Below are 13,978 nucleotides of genomic sequence, written 5' to 3'. Positions count from 1 at the left end.
CTTAATCCAACAAGACTGCCCCCATTTCAGATGTCAATCTTAAGTCCTGGGCCTCCCATACTTCTGACCAACTGACTCTAAATTGGAGGTTCTCATGACCCCCTCAGGTTTGATTATTTACTAAAATGGCTCACGGAACTCAGGATAATGGTTAACTATTACTGATTTATTATAAAGGATATAACTCAGGAAGGGCCAAATGAAATATATGCATAGGGCAAGGTATGGGGTGGTTAGGGGCCTGGCAGAGGTGGGGTAGAGCTACCATGCTCCTTTAGGTGCACCATCCTCAGTACCTCTCCAACCCAGAAGCTCTCTGAACCTCACCAGTTAGGGATTTTTATCGTGGCTCCATTATGGAGGCATGATCAATTAAATCTTGATTAACTAAATCTCCAGCCCCTCACCTCTCCCTGGCTATATATAGGCTGTAAACAGTGGAAAATACCAGGCCTCTAATATATAGTTGGTTTCTCTAGCAAGCAGTCCCCATCCCAAGTTAAAAAGGGGACTCACCTAGGGTTACCTCTATGGGTATGATTGAAAAGAGCTTATAAATAACAAAAGACACTCCTATCATCCCTATCACTCAGGAAATTCCAAGGTTTTAGGAGCTCTTGTGCCAGGAACCTGGAAAAACTAAGTATATATTTTTCATTACATTACAGTATCACAGGAGCTAAAAATAAAATGGGGAAAATGTTGATAATTGTTGAAGCTGTGTGATGGGTACATAGAGACTCATGATACTAAGTTTTGTGACTATTTGGAAGCTTTGATAATAAAATACAATAAAAGAATGACAAAAATCCATATTAAGGATTCTGAACTTAATTTTAAACTTTTTATTTTGAAATATTTTTAGATTTATAGATGAGTTGCAAAGATAGAGCATTCTCATACACCCTTCACCCATCTTCCTTTAATGTTACATCTTATATAACCATGGCATATTTATCAAAACTAAAAAATTAACGTTGATAGAATACCATTAGCTAAACTACAGACTTTACTCAGATTTCTTCAGTTTTTTCACTAATATTCTTTTCCAGGATACTGCATCATATGTAATCATCATGTCTCCTGAGTCTCTTCCAATCTGTCAGTTTCTTAATCTTTCCTTGCCTCTCATGACTTTGATACCTTTGAAGAGTAGTGGTATTTTGTAGACTGTCCCGCAATTTGGATTTCTCTGATGTTTTCTCATGATTACACTGAGGTTATAGATTTTTGGGAAGAATACTACAGAGGCGATGTGGCCTTCTCATTGCATCGTGTCAGGGAGAACATGATGTTAACATGACTTATTATTTCTTTAACCTTAATCACTTGGTTAAGGTGGTGTCTGCCAGATTTGTCACTATTTTTTTCTTTCTGTACTTTGTGAAAGTCACTAAGTCCAGCCCACACTCAAGAGGACTTTAAAAGTAGAACGAAGTCACTGAGGGATTTAGTGTGTGTGTGTGTGTGTGTGGGGGGTATGTGTTTGAGTGTTTTAGAAGGAATACTCTGGTGAAATGTGGAGATGAGCCTATGGTGGAGTCTGCAGTGGGACTGGACATAAACTGGTAGATCTGAGTGACTTAGCAGTCTGACTCAGCAGAAGTTAGTTCTTCATTGGATGGGAGTAATGGGAGAAGGTGGAGTCAAGGATGGCTCCAGGTTTCTAACTTGGGTAGCTGAGGCCATTTGCTGAATCTAAACCAAGGGGTCTGTGTGCCTCTAGTAGGTTGTATGCTTCCCTTGACTCTCAGTGAGAAGCTACTTTCTGCTTCTTGGCTTGCCTTGGGTCTGGTCCCTGAGGGTTACTAGGGTCGGAAAATGATTTATCCACATATACGCTAGAAGAAGTTTGGAATTTCAAACAAGCAATTTTATTTACCTTTTCCATGTTCTGCCAACTGGCATTCCACTCCCCCGGCCTTGCGTGTTTCCCTGTCCCTTTCAGAGGTGTGTTGGGGGAGGGGGTAGACTGCTACCTCTTAGCCCTCACTTCCTCCGGCGGGTCCCCCGCCCAGGTTTCTTTTCTCCTCGGCGCCTTCGGGCGGGGGCGGGAGGAGCGGCAGGAGTTGGGGCTGGAGCCCCGGGCCCGGGGGCTGTGCGAACCCCGCTCCCTTGTGGAGGCTTGTAGACCAGGTGGAAAATGAAAGCATTGCAGTACCTGAAGGAGGCACAGCGCCGTCGGGGGCGGGGCCAGAGGCCAGGATTACCCAGGGGTGGTTAGCCGGGTCTTTGGGGATGGGCAAGGAGTTGGAGAGATTTTGTGAGCTGATCTAAAGAGGGGTGTGTTGGGGTTGTCGAGACCTACCAGGGGGGTGGTGAGTACTAGGGACAGAGAAGGTGGGTCATAGGGCTGGGGCAAGGAGGGGCCCAGGAGAGCAAAGAGGAGGGTAGAGGTGGGCCTTTTAGGATGCTCAGACAAGAGTAAGAAGTTAAGAGTAAGGGAGAAGATCTGGAGGACGGTGGGCCCTTACCAGGGCATGCAGTTGTCGGCCGCTCTGAGGCGAAAGGGGGAGCGGAAGGGGTTGGGTCGTGGAGGGCTGGTGCCCCCTCCTGTGGCCACTGCCATGGTCTGGTCGTCCATCACACAGCCGTACTCGCTGCTCTCGGTGAAGAAGGCCGGTACTCGGAGGGACTGGGGTGGGGGCTAGGCCTCAGACATTCTTGGAGGGGCTCCTCACCCCAGGGACCCTCCCAAGCAGCAAGTTTCGTAGACTGGGTTGACAACTGAGGACCGGACTGACTGGGATGGGGGAGAGGCAGGGGACAGACAAAGAAAGGGGCAAGAGGACCTGTGGGCCGGCCCCAGATCTGTGGAACAGATGATGGGGAAGCAGAGACTTTCAGGAAAAGAGAAGAGACTTGGCAGGAGGTGAGAGAAATTGCCTTTTGCCTCATCACCTACCTGTAATCGGGGCAGTGAGCTCAGCCAAGTGTCCTTGAGACCAAAGCCGGAGTTAAATCCTGTGGACGGAGGGAGAGCAGGAAGAAGCTGGATCCCATGGTTTCTTCTCCCACATTACCTACACTTCTACCCTAGGCTCTTACCTATAACCAAGTCAGGCTTGGGTCCCTGGAGCAGGTGGTAGGGCCGTGCAGACACTTTGATCTGCAGGTCCCTGCGGCCCCCCTTCTCCTTAGTCCCACAGCTGAGCCTTGCTGATACTCCAGAACCAGGACGGACAGATACTTCAGGGCCATCCTGGAGAACCATGAGTGGAGTAGAGAAACCACTGGAAATTAGGGTACTGGTGGATGCATCAGGCAAGATAGGAGTGGGGAGGAGGGAGTGGAAGGGCAGGGTCCAATCAGGAAGACAGTAAGAGGATCAGGGCTGAATCAAGGGACCCCAGCAGCCTCACTCTGCAGGGTAAAGTGCTGCTGGTCACTCTCAGGGGGCAAGCCGTCACCCACAAACTGCAGCTCCAGGGCCACATGGGGGAGCAGGACCAAGAGCTCCTAAAGGACAGAGAGGACAGATCTGGGGCCCACCCTGCATCTACTTTCACATCCAAATGCCCAACCTTCAGGCCTGGAGAGACTTACCCAAAACACCATGACAAGGTCAAATTCCTTCCCGGCCTCCACCACATGGATTTTCAGGGACTGTTTGTTCTGGATGTTGAGCTCAGGGACTGGGTGAGAAGCTAGCTTTTTAAGGATATGGTCTCCCTCCTCTTTCCTCCTGTCCCCTACCAGCTCCATGTCCCCCGTGCGCCATACACTCCTCCCCTGCCCTCTCCCCCCACCTCTTCTTTCCTTACAGGACTGGGGCACAAGATGGGTGATGACGTAGTACACAGTCAGCGGGTATGTGAGCAGTACAGCCATGGGGGAGTCCAAGCTGAGTCCCCGCCATGAGTAGTAATCTTGCCACGAGCCTGGGGAGAGTGCGTTACTGGGGCACCTGGCCCTAGGCCCGGACCCCAATCTTTCTAGTCTAATAGGCTATCTCAGCCATCTAGACTGCTGGCTCTCCAGTCCCTGTCCCTACCCCTAGTTCCTTCAGCTCACCAAAGAGGCACCTGGGTGGCTCTAGGGGCACAGGAGGCATCAGGGCAGGCCCGTATCCCTGGAGAAGCTGGTAGGGATCTCCTGAGAGGGGGAAAGAAAGAGGAGCTTTGTGTCAGAAAGACCCGGCCTTGGCCAATCCCCCTTTCCCTTCCAAAGGAGCTGTATTACCTGAGAGAAGACCTGGAGCTGCAGCAAGAGGAATGGGAGTTGCCTAGGGATGGAGTTTCTGGTTGGGGTGGACAGTGGTGACTTCTTAGAGAGGATTGGCGAAGGGACTAAAATGGCTCTGGTGGTAGTGGTGGGTTTTAGTGTGTATATAGAGGGATTATCTAGGACCCGGACAACTTTTTTCTCTCCCATCCTTTCCTCTAGTCTGAGAGGGCCATGCCCGAAGAGAGTTCCCACGCACCATTGAGAAGAAGGCTGAGGAATGGTGTGCTGCCCTGGGGGTGTCTGGGGGTGCCAGGGCCTGGAATCAGCATGCTTATCTGGGTCCAGTAGCCACGAGTGAGGCCCCGTGAGGCCAGGAAGGCCTCCTTGTTGAAGGTTTCACTGGTCACCTCTAGAGAAGGAGGAGGAGAGGGGTTGAAAGCCTGGTGGCTAGGACCCCAGACTTTAGCTCTCCTCAGTCTCTCCCAAGGCCCCTGGGTCTGAGTCTGGTGCTAGTCAGGGGGAGAACTACCATTTCTGAGTGTCTACAGTATAGCAGGCATCCGGCCTACAGAATTCTTACAATTCTCTGAGAACATCTGTTGGTATCCCTATTTTACAGATGAGGAAATAGAGATACTAAGAAAAAAAGTGATTTGTTTAAGGTCGCCAGTTAGTGTTGGAGCTAGGAAACGAGTGTTGAATCACTACTCCCAAATCCCCTGTTCCCTCAGGGATCCGGGTGCTCAGTCCTCAGCTCCAGAGACCCTGTCTCCAGCCCTAGGGTTCTAGTCCCCAAATCTAAATACCCAGTACCCAGCCCTTATTTCAGAGATCCAGACTACAGGCCCAGGTACTTAACCTTCAACCTTAGGACCCTGTTCCCAGACACCCAGGCCACAGACTCAAAGACCGATTCCCAGTTCCTTCTCCTCACTCTGACCTCCTTATGGTACCTGCAGTGTAGGTAAAAGGCAGAGTTGCCAGTTCTCCTGCCCGCTCCATGAAGGCTGCAAGCCTTGGGCACCAAAATCGGTGGCTCACATCATCTGGGCATCGCCGCCAGTCAGCCCTGAGACAGGCCTCTCCACAGTACAAGACAGCATTACACTGGGGGCTGGGGTCACAGGAGTTGGTGGACACTCAGTGTTAATCTCTGTTAAGTCCTCTGTCTGCTCTCTATCAGCCCTGCAGCTGCCCAGGTATCACTAGGTCTGTTCATCTGTATTCTCTCTGCCTGTAACAGTTTGTTGTTTTGTCTCATTTCCCTATCCCTCTGTCTGTCTTCAGGGTCCCCCACCAGCCTGCTTTCCCTCTATTTTCCTGACTGTTGGAGTCTTCCTCCCTCTTACTCCATCTTCGCAGGCTGCTCACCAGGGCGTCAGCTTCACTTCAAAGCTGTGCCTGTGACAAACATGGCAGGTTCGAGCCCGAAGGGAGGCGAAGGTGAAGCCTGGCCGGGGACCCCATGTCCGCATTGGAGTCTTGGCTAACTTCACACCTAGCCTTGGGACCAGACTCTCCAGCTCTCTAAATGGGGGTGGAGAGGGGCATCAGGCTAGGGGGCTCAGAAGTCTGGGCTCCTAGGCCTCCCCACCCTCAGATATCAGATTTCTGTACCGATGCAGTTGGGCATCTCCCACAGTAAGCTGTCGGGGCTTTCGAGGGTCTCCAGAGCCCATGGGGCAGGCCATGCTGTGGCAGAGGAGAGCATAGGCCCTAGGAACCAGGTTCTCTGTCCCTGAGCCCCTGCCTGTACTCTCCTGGACTCCATCCATTAGCAGGTCAATGCCCAAGATGGTGCCATGTTCGTCTGTCACCAGTAAGAGGCAGGAGAGGTGCAGGGGGGCAGCCTCTGGGGAAAAAGGAAAAAGTTGTGGGTGGTGGGTAGCAAAGATGATCAGGGTCCAGGTGCCAAACTCAATTACCTATAGGGGCTAGGCAAGTGAACTGAGTAAAGGGGACTAGGTAGAGAGGGTATGCTTCATCTGAAGGGGACAGCTGATACATAGTACCAGCATTTGCTGCCATGCAGAAATGTGGGCCTGCTGTCAGGACTTTAGATTTTTCTTGAGAAGATATAACTGTAGACTTTGGGAGTTTTTTTCTCTTAATGTTTAAATGTTGGCTCAAATTAAAAAACAAAACACACTGTGGTCAGTGAAAACACTTATTCAGGCCAGACTGGCCTGAAGCCACTCTCTTGTTTGTGACTCCTAACTGGGTTCTGAGTGGTATAGCAGGGCTTCAGAGGGGGAGTTGCCTGAGCAGGGGGCAGGGCAGGGCCAGCCCTGGGTTCTTACCACTTCTCCGTTCCTTCCTCTTCTCAGGCCCTGTTTCTTCTTCTGCCCTGTCCTCTTGGCAGCCATCCTCGCCACCTCCTGCCTCCTGCTCAGTCTCCTCTGGTTCCCCTGGAGGATTTGATTCCTGGGGGGACTCCCTGCTTGTATGGGCCAGCTCTCCATCCTCCTCTGGTTCTACCTTCTTCTCTGTGCCTGCACCCTCCTCTCCATTCTCTTTCTCCTCCTCTTCCTCCTCTTCCTCCTCCCCTTCCTCCCCTTCCTCCAGGCTGACAAAGCTGACATAGGGGCTTAGGTCTCGCAGGTGAAGTGGGGGCTCCTCTCCCAGGAGCCGGGTGGCCCCCAGGCCTGGTCCGGGGCCTGGCTCTGACCCTTGCCCCAGGCTGATGCCCACACTATGGTTGGGTAAAACGTGGAGCACCCAAAGGGCAGGGTCCTGGGGCAGCCTTCTGATCTGAGCCTCTAGCTGTCGCCAGCGGCCCTCAAGGCTGGCCCCCACAGCCCCACGCTCTGCCACGAACTTGTGGAACCAGCCAAAGAGGAGGGCAGCGAAATCAAGGAACTCATCTCGGTATCCAGACACAAACTCCATGTCTTCAGGGGCACAGGGTCTTGGCCCAGACTAAGCAGAGAAAGGGATATATATGGTCAGGGAGAGGGTGATGGTAATTTGGGTCTGGGTCACAAAATGGGGAGGGTGAGTTTGAGGGTCACTTAAAGTGGGATCTATGGATGAATGTTAGAAGCCGAGAATATAGAGTTTTCAGGGTAGAGGATGGGAGTCCAGGGATGAGAATGGGGGCTAGATTTGAAAGTGGGCCATTAGGGTTAGAGACATACTTAGGAGTGAGATGGCATTTGGGGCTCAAAATCTGAGGCTCAAACCCTCAAAAGTAAGGTTTGAGTTGGGATAGAGATGAGGGACGGCTGATCCTATTGGGAAGTATCTGAAAAGGAGCGAAGAAGTTTGGATCCATCTGTGGGGTGCAGGAGGAGGGAACAGAAGCTTGAGTGTCCCTTCAGCTTGGATCGGTTTGGTGGTGAGCCCCAGTAGACCCAGCCCCTCCCAGCCGCTCCACTACTCCGGTACCTGCAGCCGCCACCACTTTTCGAAGGTAAATACCTCGGCGCGGGGGAGGAGGAGCGCGGGGAGAAGGGGCGGTCGTGACGTCAGGGCGTGGAGTCCACAGCCCATCCCTCGGGTGGCCATCCCCCTGCGAGTCAGCGCCGTGTACCCAGGCGGCCCTGGCCAGTGGCCACTCAGCTGCTCACTGGGACATCACCCCGGCCATGTGACTGGATCTGGCTGTGCCAGGACCCCTGCCTGGGAAGTGAAAGCAAGAGTCTTGAAGGAGGAAGTGGGATGTAGACGCTCACCCGTGTCCCAGGTCCCGTGGACCTAGCTGAGGTGAGTAGGCGGACGGGCGGGGCTGGCATCCCTCATCGAATCAGCGGGTTGGGTCACTGCCCACTTGCTCCGCCTCGACGGCGGAGTTTTCTTTGGCTGTCTTCAAACCTTTCTGGCCAACTCCTCGACCAAGGCTCGGGACGCAGCACGGGGGACGGAGGCGAAGGAGCTCTGCCTCCGGGGGTTTCCCCACTGCGGGAGGCCGGCGGCCTCGAGGAGGAGTCGACCGTACTGACCGCACTGTCGGTTCCAGACGCTGTGAGATCCGAGAGGGAGGGAGCGGCGCCGTCACCTCGCGCACCCTTCTCAGCCGGACTGGACGTCCACGGCCGCTTTCTCTCCTGGAATCTCAGGCGGAACGCGGGAAGGAAGCGAAAGCCTTAGATAAACCAGCTGGACGTCACCCTCCGGAGCCTGACTAGGAGTTGGACAGGGCCAGGTGGCCCCGAGATGTGGAAAGACTGGAGACCTCAGTCCCTCATGCTCCCATTTCTTCTGCTAGCGTGGCTGACTCTGCTAGGTTCGTCAGGGGACGGGCTAGGGCCGATACCCCAATCTGGGGAAGAGTGTGAGTGTGTGTGTGTGTGTGTGTGTGTGTGGGTGCACTAGGGAAGCGGCGCGATTGAATAAGTGGGGAGCCAGGCACAACTGGTGAAGGGAGAGGGCCAGGTGCCTGGAGTTAGGGTCAGGCTGGGGGACACCTGGGTAGGATTATGAATGTATTTGGGGGCATTTGATGTATGCGTTGAGACTATGGGTCGGATCCCAGGGTTAAGGGGGAGGCTGCAATAGGGCAGTGAGTTGGAGGCTAAATAATAGCTAGGGTAGCCCCTTGGCCTGGGAACCTGTGCTGACCATCTCTATCCTACTCAGGCTACGGCAACGAGGGCAGCAGCACTGGAAGTTGTTACTGTAGTATATCTTATTTTGACACTCCAGCGGTTCACATCATAGAACATCTACGAAATCAACTGAAAGTTTATGATCGGTGTACTTCCTACGTCAGGTAATTTCATCCACCCCTGGGAGGACAGCACCTGCACAATCCCTCCCTGCCAGGTACCTTCAGGACCCTCTAGTCAAACTTGAACTTTTTCTGGGAGGACCTACCCCCTTTCTAGGTTATGTTTGCTAATTCTCCACACCACTTTCCTGTCCCACCTACCTGGGAATTTCCCTCTCAGCAGAAATGGGTCGCTCTTGGTGACCTCATGACTTTGGAATGAGGAAACAGCTGGGGAAGGGAAGGGGTGGAATGAAGCTGAGACCAAGTCCTCTATATGCAGGTTCCACCTACGTTCCCGGACTGTGTGTGGGGGGAGCAAAGAACAATGGGTGATTGAATTGGTGAGCTGCTTTGATCTCGGAGGTGAGAGCTTTCCCCCTCTTCCTCAGGTTCTGTCTCCAGGGATCCCAGCCTCCACCTTACGATTTTCTTTGCCTTAGCCCTTTCCTGTGACACCTCACATTTATGTTCTGATGCTGGCCAAAGTACTTTCATTTAGTTAAGTTCCTGTTTACCAAACATCATTCACCAGCACTTTCATGATTTTTGCCAATTCATCCTTATCACCTGTGCTATAATTAATATTTTTCTTGAAATCAAGGTACTATTTTTGTCTTCCAGTATTTTATTATGGAAATTTAAAAACAAACAATATACAAAAGTTGAAAGAATCGTAGTGAATATTCATATACCCACTACCTAGATTCTATAATATTTGATTTTTGTTTATATTTTACATATTTTGTATGTACATAATAAAGTATATATTTTATATTTTACAGTGTCAGGTTTACAACATTTTAATTATATATGCTTTATTGCACATCCATCTGTTTATTCCTCTGTCCATCATAAGCCTACCTTATTTTCTGAGGCATTTCCAAGTGAGTTCAGGCATGGCTATCCTTTGTCCCCAAACATTTCAGCATGCATATAAATAAATAGAGTTCAATATCTTATTGTTTTTTTTTCTTTTGAGGTAAAATTTACATACAATGAAATGAATAAATCTTATGTATACAAAAGTCACTTTTGAAAAACTTAAATAGCGATTTGTCCTAAGCAATAATATCTGTGAAGTCACAAATTTGATACATTGGTTGTAATTTTCTCCTAAAATATACAACCATTAAAATATAAAATATTTTCCTTGTCTCACCCAAAGTTATCTTGTGTAGCTTCAGTGGTACACTTACTGCCCCTTAGGCTCCATGGACCTACATTATTCCATTTAATCCTCTGAGCTACCCTGGCCCTTGCTATTAAAACTATCTCCACAATGAGTCTCAGAAAGATTAAAAGACAAGGGGCAAGGTCACACGGCTACTTTATTGCAGGACCAGGGTTCCAACCCAGGTCTTTTGACTTCCGGGTCAGAACGTACACTTTTCCCAGTGGTTCCATGTTGTGATTGCCTCATTTCCTTCTCCCCCACTTATCCCCTCCCCCTGTCTTCCTCACCTGGCCTTCAGCTGTTCCCTTGATGTTCTCCTTGACCCATTACCCTTCCCTCTATCTACTTCTTCACCTTGTGCCCTCAGCCCTGATTCCTCACTTCTTGCCTCTCCAGAATGTGGACATGGTTACTCCAGGAGAGTGGTTCACCGGGAGCATTTACGTCCCCCTAGCACCCAGGTTCCTGAGCTCACAAAAAGTTCACCTTCAGACGTGGGCACCCCTGTCCAGAGGTATCTGCCACCCATCCTGCTGCAGTCTACCCAGCAGCCTACCCTTCCAGCAGGAGAACTGTCCTTGGACAAAAAGCTCACCCACGCCAATGAAACCAGTACTTCCTCTGTGGGCAGCAGTCTGGAGGCTGGGGAGAACCAGAAGCAGATGAAAGAAAATATGGGTCCTACAGCTGAAATATCAGTGATGGTGCCAGTGCTGTCCCTCTTGGCCATCGTTTTCATCCTCATTGGAGTACTCCTCTATGTGCTGTTTAAGAGAAAGCAATCACTGCAGTACCCTCCAGGTAAACTAGGCCTCTGAATCCCTCCCCCAAGGGACAAGAGCCTCCCTGGCAGGGATCCTGACCCCAGTAGCTCCCAGGTTGCTGGAAACCTGCCCCAGGCAGACAAATATGAAAGCTGCCTGCACCATGGACCATAGGTTATGAGAGAAGAGTCAGCCAGACTATGGAATTGGGAGGAAGGGAAACCACCATGGGCCCAGTGACCAGTGCTTGGCCTTTGAAGTTAGGCAGTACTTGGAGCAACATCAAGATAACATCTAGAGCAGGCTGGTAGGAGATGAAGCTGTGGAATAAGGTGGGAGCCATAATTCACAAATCTTTATTGAGCACCTACTGTGTACCAGGTTGTATGGTTAATATTTTGGAGTCTGACCCCCGAGTTCAAGCTATCTCCCAACTTCCCTAGATCTCAGAGCTCATCTCTCAATTTCTTTATCTTTTCCAGATTTGCAGTTTCATTACATACCTGTGACACCAGACTCAAATGCTTGAACTAAGAATGGAAGCTCGTGAATATAGAGATTGTGATTTATTTAGAATCATACACATTTAATGCACTCAATCAATCTCTGGAACATGGTAGGCACTTTGTACATACTTGTTAATGGTTAATATGTAAATAACTAGCCACTGCCCTGAGACCATTCCTTTTTTTTTTCTTCCTATGTTATAATGTAATATCTACCTTTTATACTGGGTAAATATTAAATTTTTTACTAAAAATTATTTTTATAATTAGACTTTTTTTTTGCATACACTGGCCTCATGCCTTTGTTCCCTTATGATGATTCCTGGCTTCAGCTTCTCTGCTGATGGTCCTGTTCTGCCCACCCCTCTTCCAAGTCACTGTTCACAATATACCAGCTATTCCTCCTAATTTTAGCCTTCTCCTACTTCTTCCCCTGAACCCACAGTGAAGGCTTGGGGTTTCCCACCTTCCCTCAGCAGCTGCCATACAGTCTAGTTTTACTTCCTTAATCTGTTGCATCACCCATATATGCCCCAGTGAAAGGCTGAGCTCCTTGTTTTTATTGTTATTGTTTTTATTATTAAAACCCTTAGTTCTTGTTTTGTCTCTTCCAATGAAGATAAATGTGTGTTCACTGGCCCAAGTCCGCGGAAGCCTGGGACAGGGACATGAAGTGCATGAGGAAGTAGGTTGGGTGTCCGAATTTCCATCTTTCCTGTTTGAGCTCATCAGCACTGTTGTGAAGTGCAGAGCAGGAGCACCCTCCTGGAGGAGTGACAAGTAGTTATGGGCAGGCTTGGTCTTTAAGTTTTTCCTTTTGCCCCTTTGTCTGACCAGCATGTATGTGGCAGCCCATGTTCGCCATCCTGCAGGTCTCCACTTCTGTCCCGGGATGCAGGTGCTGGTCTCCCTCCAACCTCTCCACTGACTTGGCCTAGTTTTCCAGCATCTGCTCACAGGTCCGGGCCACATCACTGAGCTTAAGACGAGCATAGTCCACTCGCTTCAGGGCCATCTGGCAGTCCTTCCTTGAAGAGTAGCTGGAGCCCTCATGGGGCTGCCCTGTGGCCACCTACAGGACATTTCAATTGGTCAGTGAAACACCCCCTCCCTTACCCATCTCCCCAACCAGGTATCAGGTCTCTTGCTTCCTTTCTTCTCTAAGTTTGAATCTATTATGCCACGTGATAGCTGGATGACCTAGGGCAAATCTCTTAACTTCTGTTAACCTCATCTGGAAGATAGAGGTTGTTGTATGATTAGATAAGATAATGCAGTGTTTAGCACATTGTAAAAATTTGGTAAATGGTGGTTGCTTCAGAACCCTCTCAATCCTGTTCCTTTTTTCAGGATGTAGCTATCTGGGACTTCATGCCCCTGAGGTCAGGTCAAGTTTCTAGGGGGCAAAGTCCTATAGCTTTGGAAGTGTTTACGAGCCCTCTCCCAGGACTTCCTGAGACATCTAGTGGCTCATATGATGCAGCCCAGTCAAATAGGCACGGTAGCCTTTAATTTTTTCCTTTTAGTGGGAAGAAACCGACCCTGGAAGGGAGGATTCTGCGAGTCACAGCTTGGGCGGCCTGGTCCTGCCTGGCTCCTGAGGGAGGACAAGGCTCCTCCAGGGACCTCTGAAATTTAAAGCAGAAAGCTGAGTGGGCGCACTGCACCCTCCCACTCACCTGAGTGAGATAACGGATCTGAGCCGACAGCTCCGCCTCCACATGTTGAACCGACGCGGTGAAGGCCGCCGCCTGCCGGTCTAGCAGCCGCTCATTGGTTTTTTCCTTGGAAAGTTCCAGGATCACTGTACCTGCCGGGGCAGAGAAAGGGCGGGGCTACTCAGAGAACGCCAGTACAGCCCCGCCAAGGGCAAGCCCCTCCCACCCCGCACGCGTCGCGCATGCACCTAAGATCCCTCTCCAACCCCACTCCTAGTCTCAAGTCCGCGCGTATGCATGCGGCTCTGCCTCACTCTCGCTCCCTTCCTCCCGGTCGTCGTATCCCCAACCTGCATTTTGAAGAATGGCACCGATTTCCCTTTCGATGTCTTCTAGGGCGCGTAGTCGCTCGTTTGCCAGGCTGTAGGTAGCCATTGTCACTCTGGGAACCCACCGGATTTTCTTCTTTTGCGAAATGAGACTCTGGAACCCGGAAGAGGCTGTGGTTTTTGCGCCTGCGCAGAGCATGCTCTCTAGCCGACACTACAATTCCCAGCGTGTCTAGCGCAGGCTCGCCTTTCGCGGTTACCGGGTGAACTACAACTCCCAGAGGGTCCGGCGCATGCTTAGATCTGCGCTACCGCCACGGGATTACCTGTGTGACAGTATGGAAACATTCCCTAGCCGGAGGCTATTGTGACCTGTCCACCTCTACGACACTATCTTGTGGTCTATAGTTAATTTCGTCTACAAGATTTTATTGAGCGTGTGCTGGTGCTGGGTGATGATGGTGGGAGCTCTGGGGTATTCCTCCTGACTACACAGCCATGGAACTTCTGTCTGCCTCCCCCACTCCGCCGTGTATCGGGGCCTGGGGGAAAAGCTTGACTTGGTGAGTGTTACATAATTCGCCCTAGCACTTACCCTTGAACAGGGACCCTACTAAAACACAGACTATATTCTCAGAAGCTAGCCTATTTCAGCCTTTTCTCCTTTTC

General features: G+C 50.6%; 3 protein-coding genes across 6 annotated transcripts; 1 reads left to right on the top strand and 2 right to left on the bottom strand.

Moving 5' to 3' along the window:
* Positions 1 to 1,534: 1,534 nt before the first annotated feature.
* Positions 1,535 to 7,717, bottom strand: ZMYND15 (zinc finger MYND-type containing 15). 4 transcript variants are annotated; one of them, XM_039869610.1, is made up of 15 exons: positions 7,588 to 7,717; positions 6,468 to 7,086; positions 5,785 to 6,019; positions 5,539 to 5,694; positions 5,121 to 5,281; positions 4,424 to 4,576; positions 4,183 to 4,200; positions 4,015 to 4,095; positions 3,765 to 3,881; positions 3,547 to 3,635; positions 3,362 to 3,459; positions 3,049 to 3,203; positions 2,906 to 2,964; positions 2,475 to 2,635; positions 1,537 to 2,161 (listed from the first exon to the last, which is right to left on the bottom strand). In XM_039869610.1, exons 1-15 carry the CDS (start codon positions 7,672 to 7,674, stop codon positions 1,990 to 1,992), a joined length of 2,361 nt encoding a protein of 786 aa, XP_039725544.1. In that variant the 5' UTR covers positions 7,675 to 7,717; the 3' UTR covers positions 1,537 to 1,989. The 4 variants fall into 4 exon arrangements, with proteins under 4 accessions (XP_039725547.1, XP_039725544.1, XP_039725546.1 ...); XM_039869613.1 differs by lacking the exon at positions 5,539 to 5,694 and having other exon boundaries at positions 1,535 to 2,161; XM_039869612.1 differs by lacking the exon at positions 3,362 to 3,459 and having other exon boundaries at positions 3,049 to 3,202.
* Positions 7,718 to 8,168: 451 nt separating this feature from the next.
* CXCL16 (C-X-C motif chemokine ligand 16) lies at positions 8,169 to 11,921 on the top strand. Its single transcript, XM_039869618.1, has 5 exons — positions 8,169 to 8,392; positions 8,746 to 8,878; positions 9,159 to 9,241; positions 10,449 to 10,853; positions 11,299 to 11,921. The coding sequence occupies exons 1-5, from the start codon at positions 8,323 to 8,325 to the stop codon at positions 11,343 to 11,345; spliced, it is 738 nt and encodes a 245-aa protein (XP_039725552.1). The 5' UTR covers positions 8,169 to 8,322; the 3' UTR covers positions 11,346 to 11,921.
* MED11 (mediator complex subunit 11) lies at positions 11,368 to 13,503 on the bottom strand. Its single transcript, XM_039869619.1, has 3 exons — positions 13,331 to 13,503; positions 13,002 to 13,132; positions 11,368 to 12,394 (listed from the first exon to the last, which is right to left on the bottom strand). Exons 1-3 carry the CDS (start codon positions 13,413 to 13,415, stop codon positions 12,257 to 12,259), a joined length of 354 nt encoding a protein of 117 aa, XP_039725553.1. The 5' UTR covers positions 13,416 to 13,503; the 3' UTR covers positions 11,368 to 12,256.
* Between the last annotated feature and the right edge of the window lie 475 nt (positions 13,504 to 13,978).

This window comes from Pteropus medius, unplaced genomic scaffold (genome assembly GCF_902729225.1).
Source record: "Pteropus medius unplaced genomic scaffold, Ma_sr-lr_union100, whole genome shotgun sequence".
NCBI classification, from domain to species: Eukaryota; Metazoa; Chordata; class Mammalia; order Chiroptera; family Pteropodidae; genus Pteropus; species Pteropus medius.
Note: the sequence above shows the minus strand (reverse complement) of the source record. Positions and strands in the feature narration are given on the sequence as shown.

Coding starts and splice junctions, on each gene's coding strand:
- MED11 (XM_039869619.1), bottom strand. CDS start 13,415: ATGGCTACCTACAGCCTGGCAAACGAGCGACTACGCGCCCTAGAAGAC. Junction 13,133..13,330: donor TGCCATTCTTCAAAATGCAG/GTTGGGGATACG, acceptor CTGCCCCGGCAG/GTACAGTGATCCTGGAACTT. Junction 12,395..13,001: donor AGATCCGTTATCTCACTCAG/GTGAGTGGGAGG, acceptor AATGTCCTGTAG/GTGGCCACAGGGCAGCCCCA.
- CXCL16 (XM_039869618.1), top strand. CDS start 8,323: ATGTGGAAAGACTGGAGACCTCAGTCCCTCATGCTCCCATTTCTTCTG. Junction 8,393..8,745: donor AGCGTGGCTGACTCTGCTAG/GTTCGTCAGGGG, acceptor TATCCTACTCAG/GCTACGGCAACGAGGGCAGC. Junction 10,854..11,298: donor ATCACTGCAGTACCCTCCAG/GTAAACTAGGCC, acceptor TATCTTTTCCAG/ATTTGCAGTTTCATTACATA.
- ZMYND15 (XM_039869610.1), bottom strand. CDS start 7,674: ATGGCCACCCGAGGGATGGGCTGTGGACTCCACGCCCTGACGTCACGA. Junction 7,087..7,587: donor TCCTCCTCCCCCGCGCCGAG/GTATTTACCTTC, acceptor TTCTCTGCTTAG/TCTGGGCCAAGACCCTGTGC. Junction 3,882..4,014: donor GCCACCCAGGTGCCTCTTTG/GTGAGCTGAAGG, acceptor CACTCTCCCCAG/GCTCGTGGCAAGATTACTAC.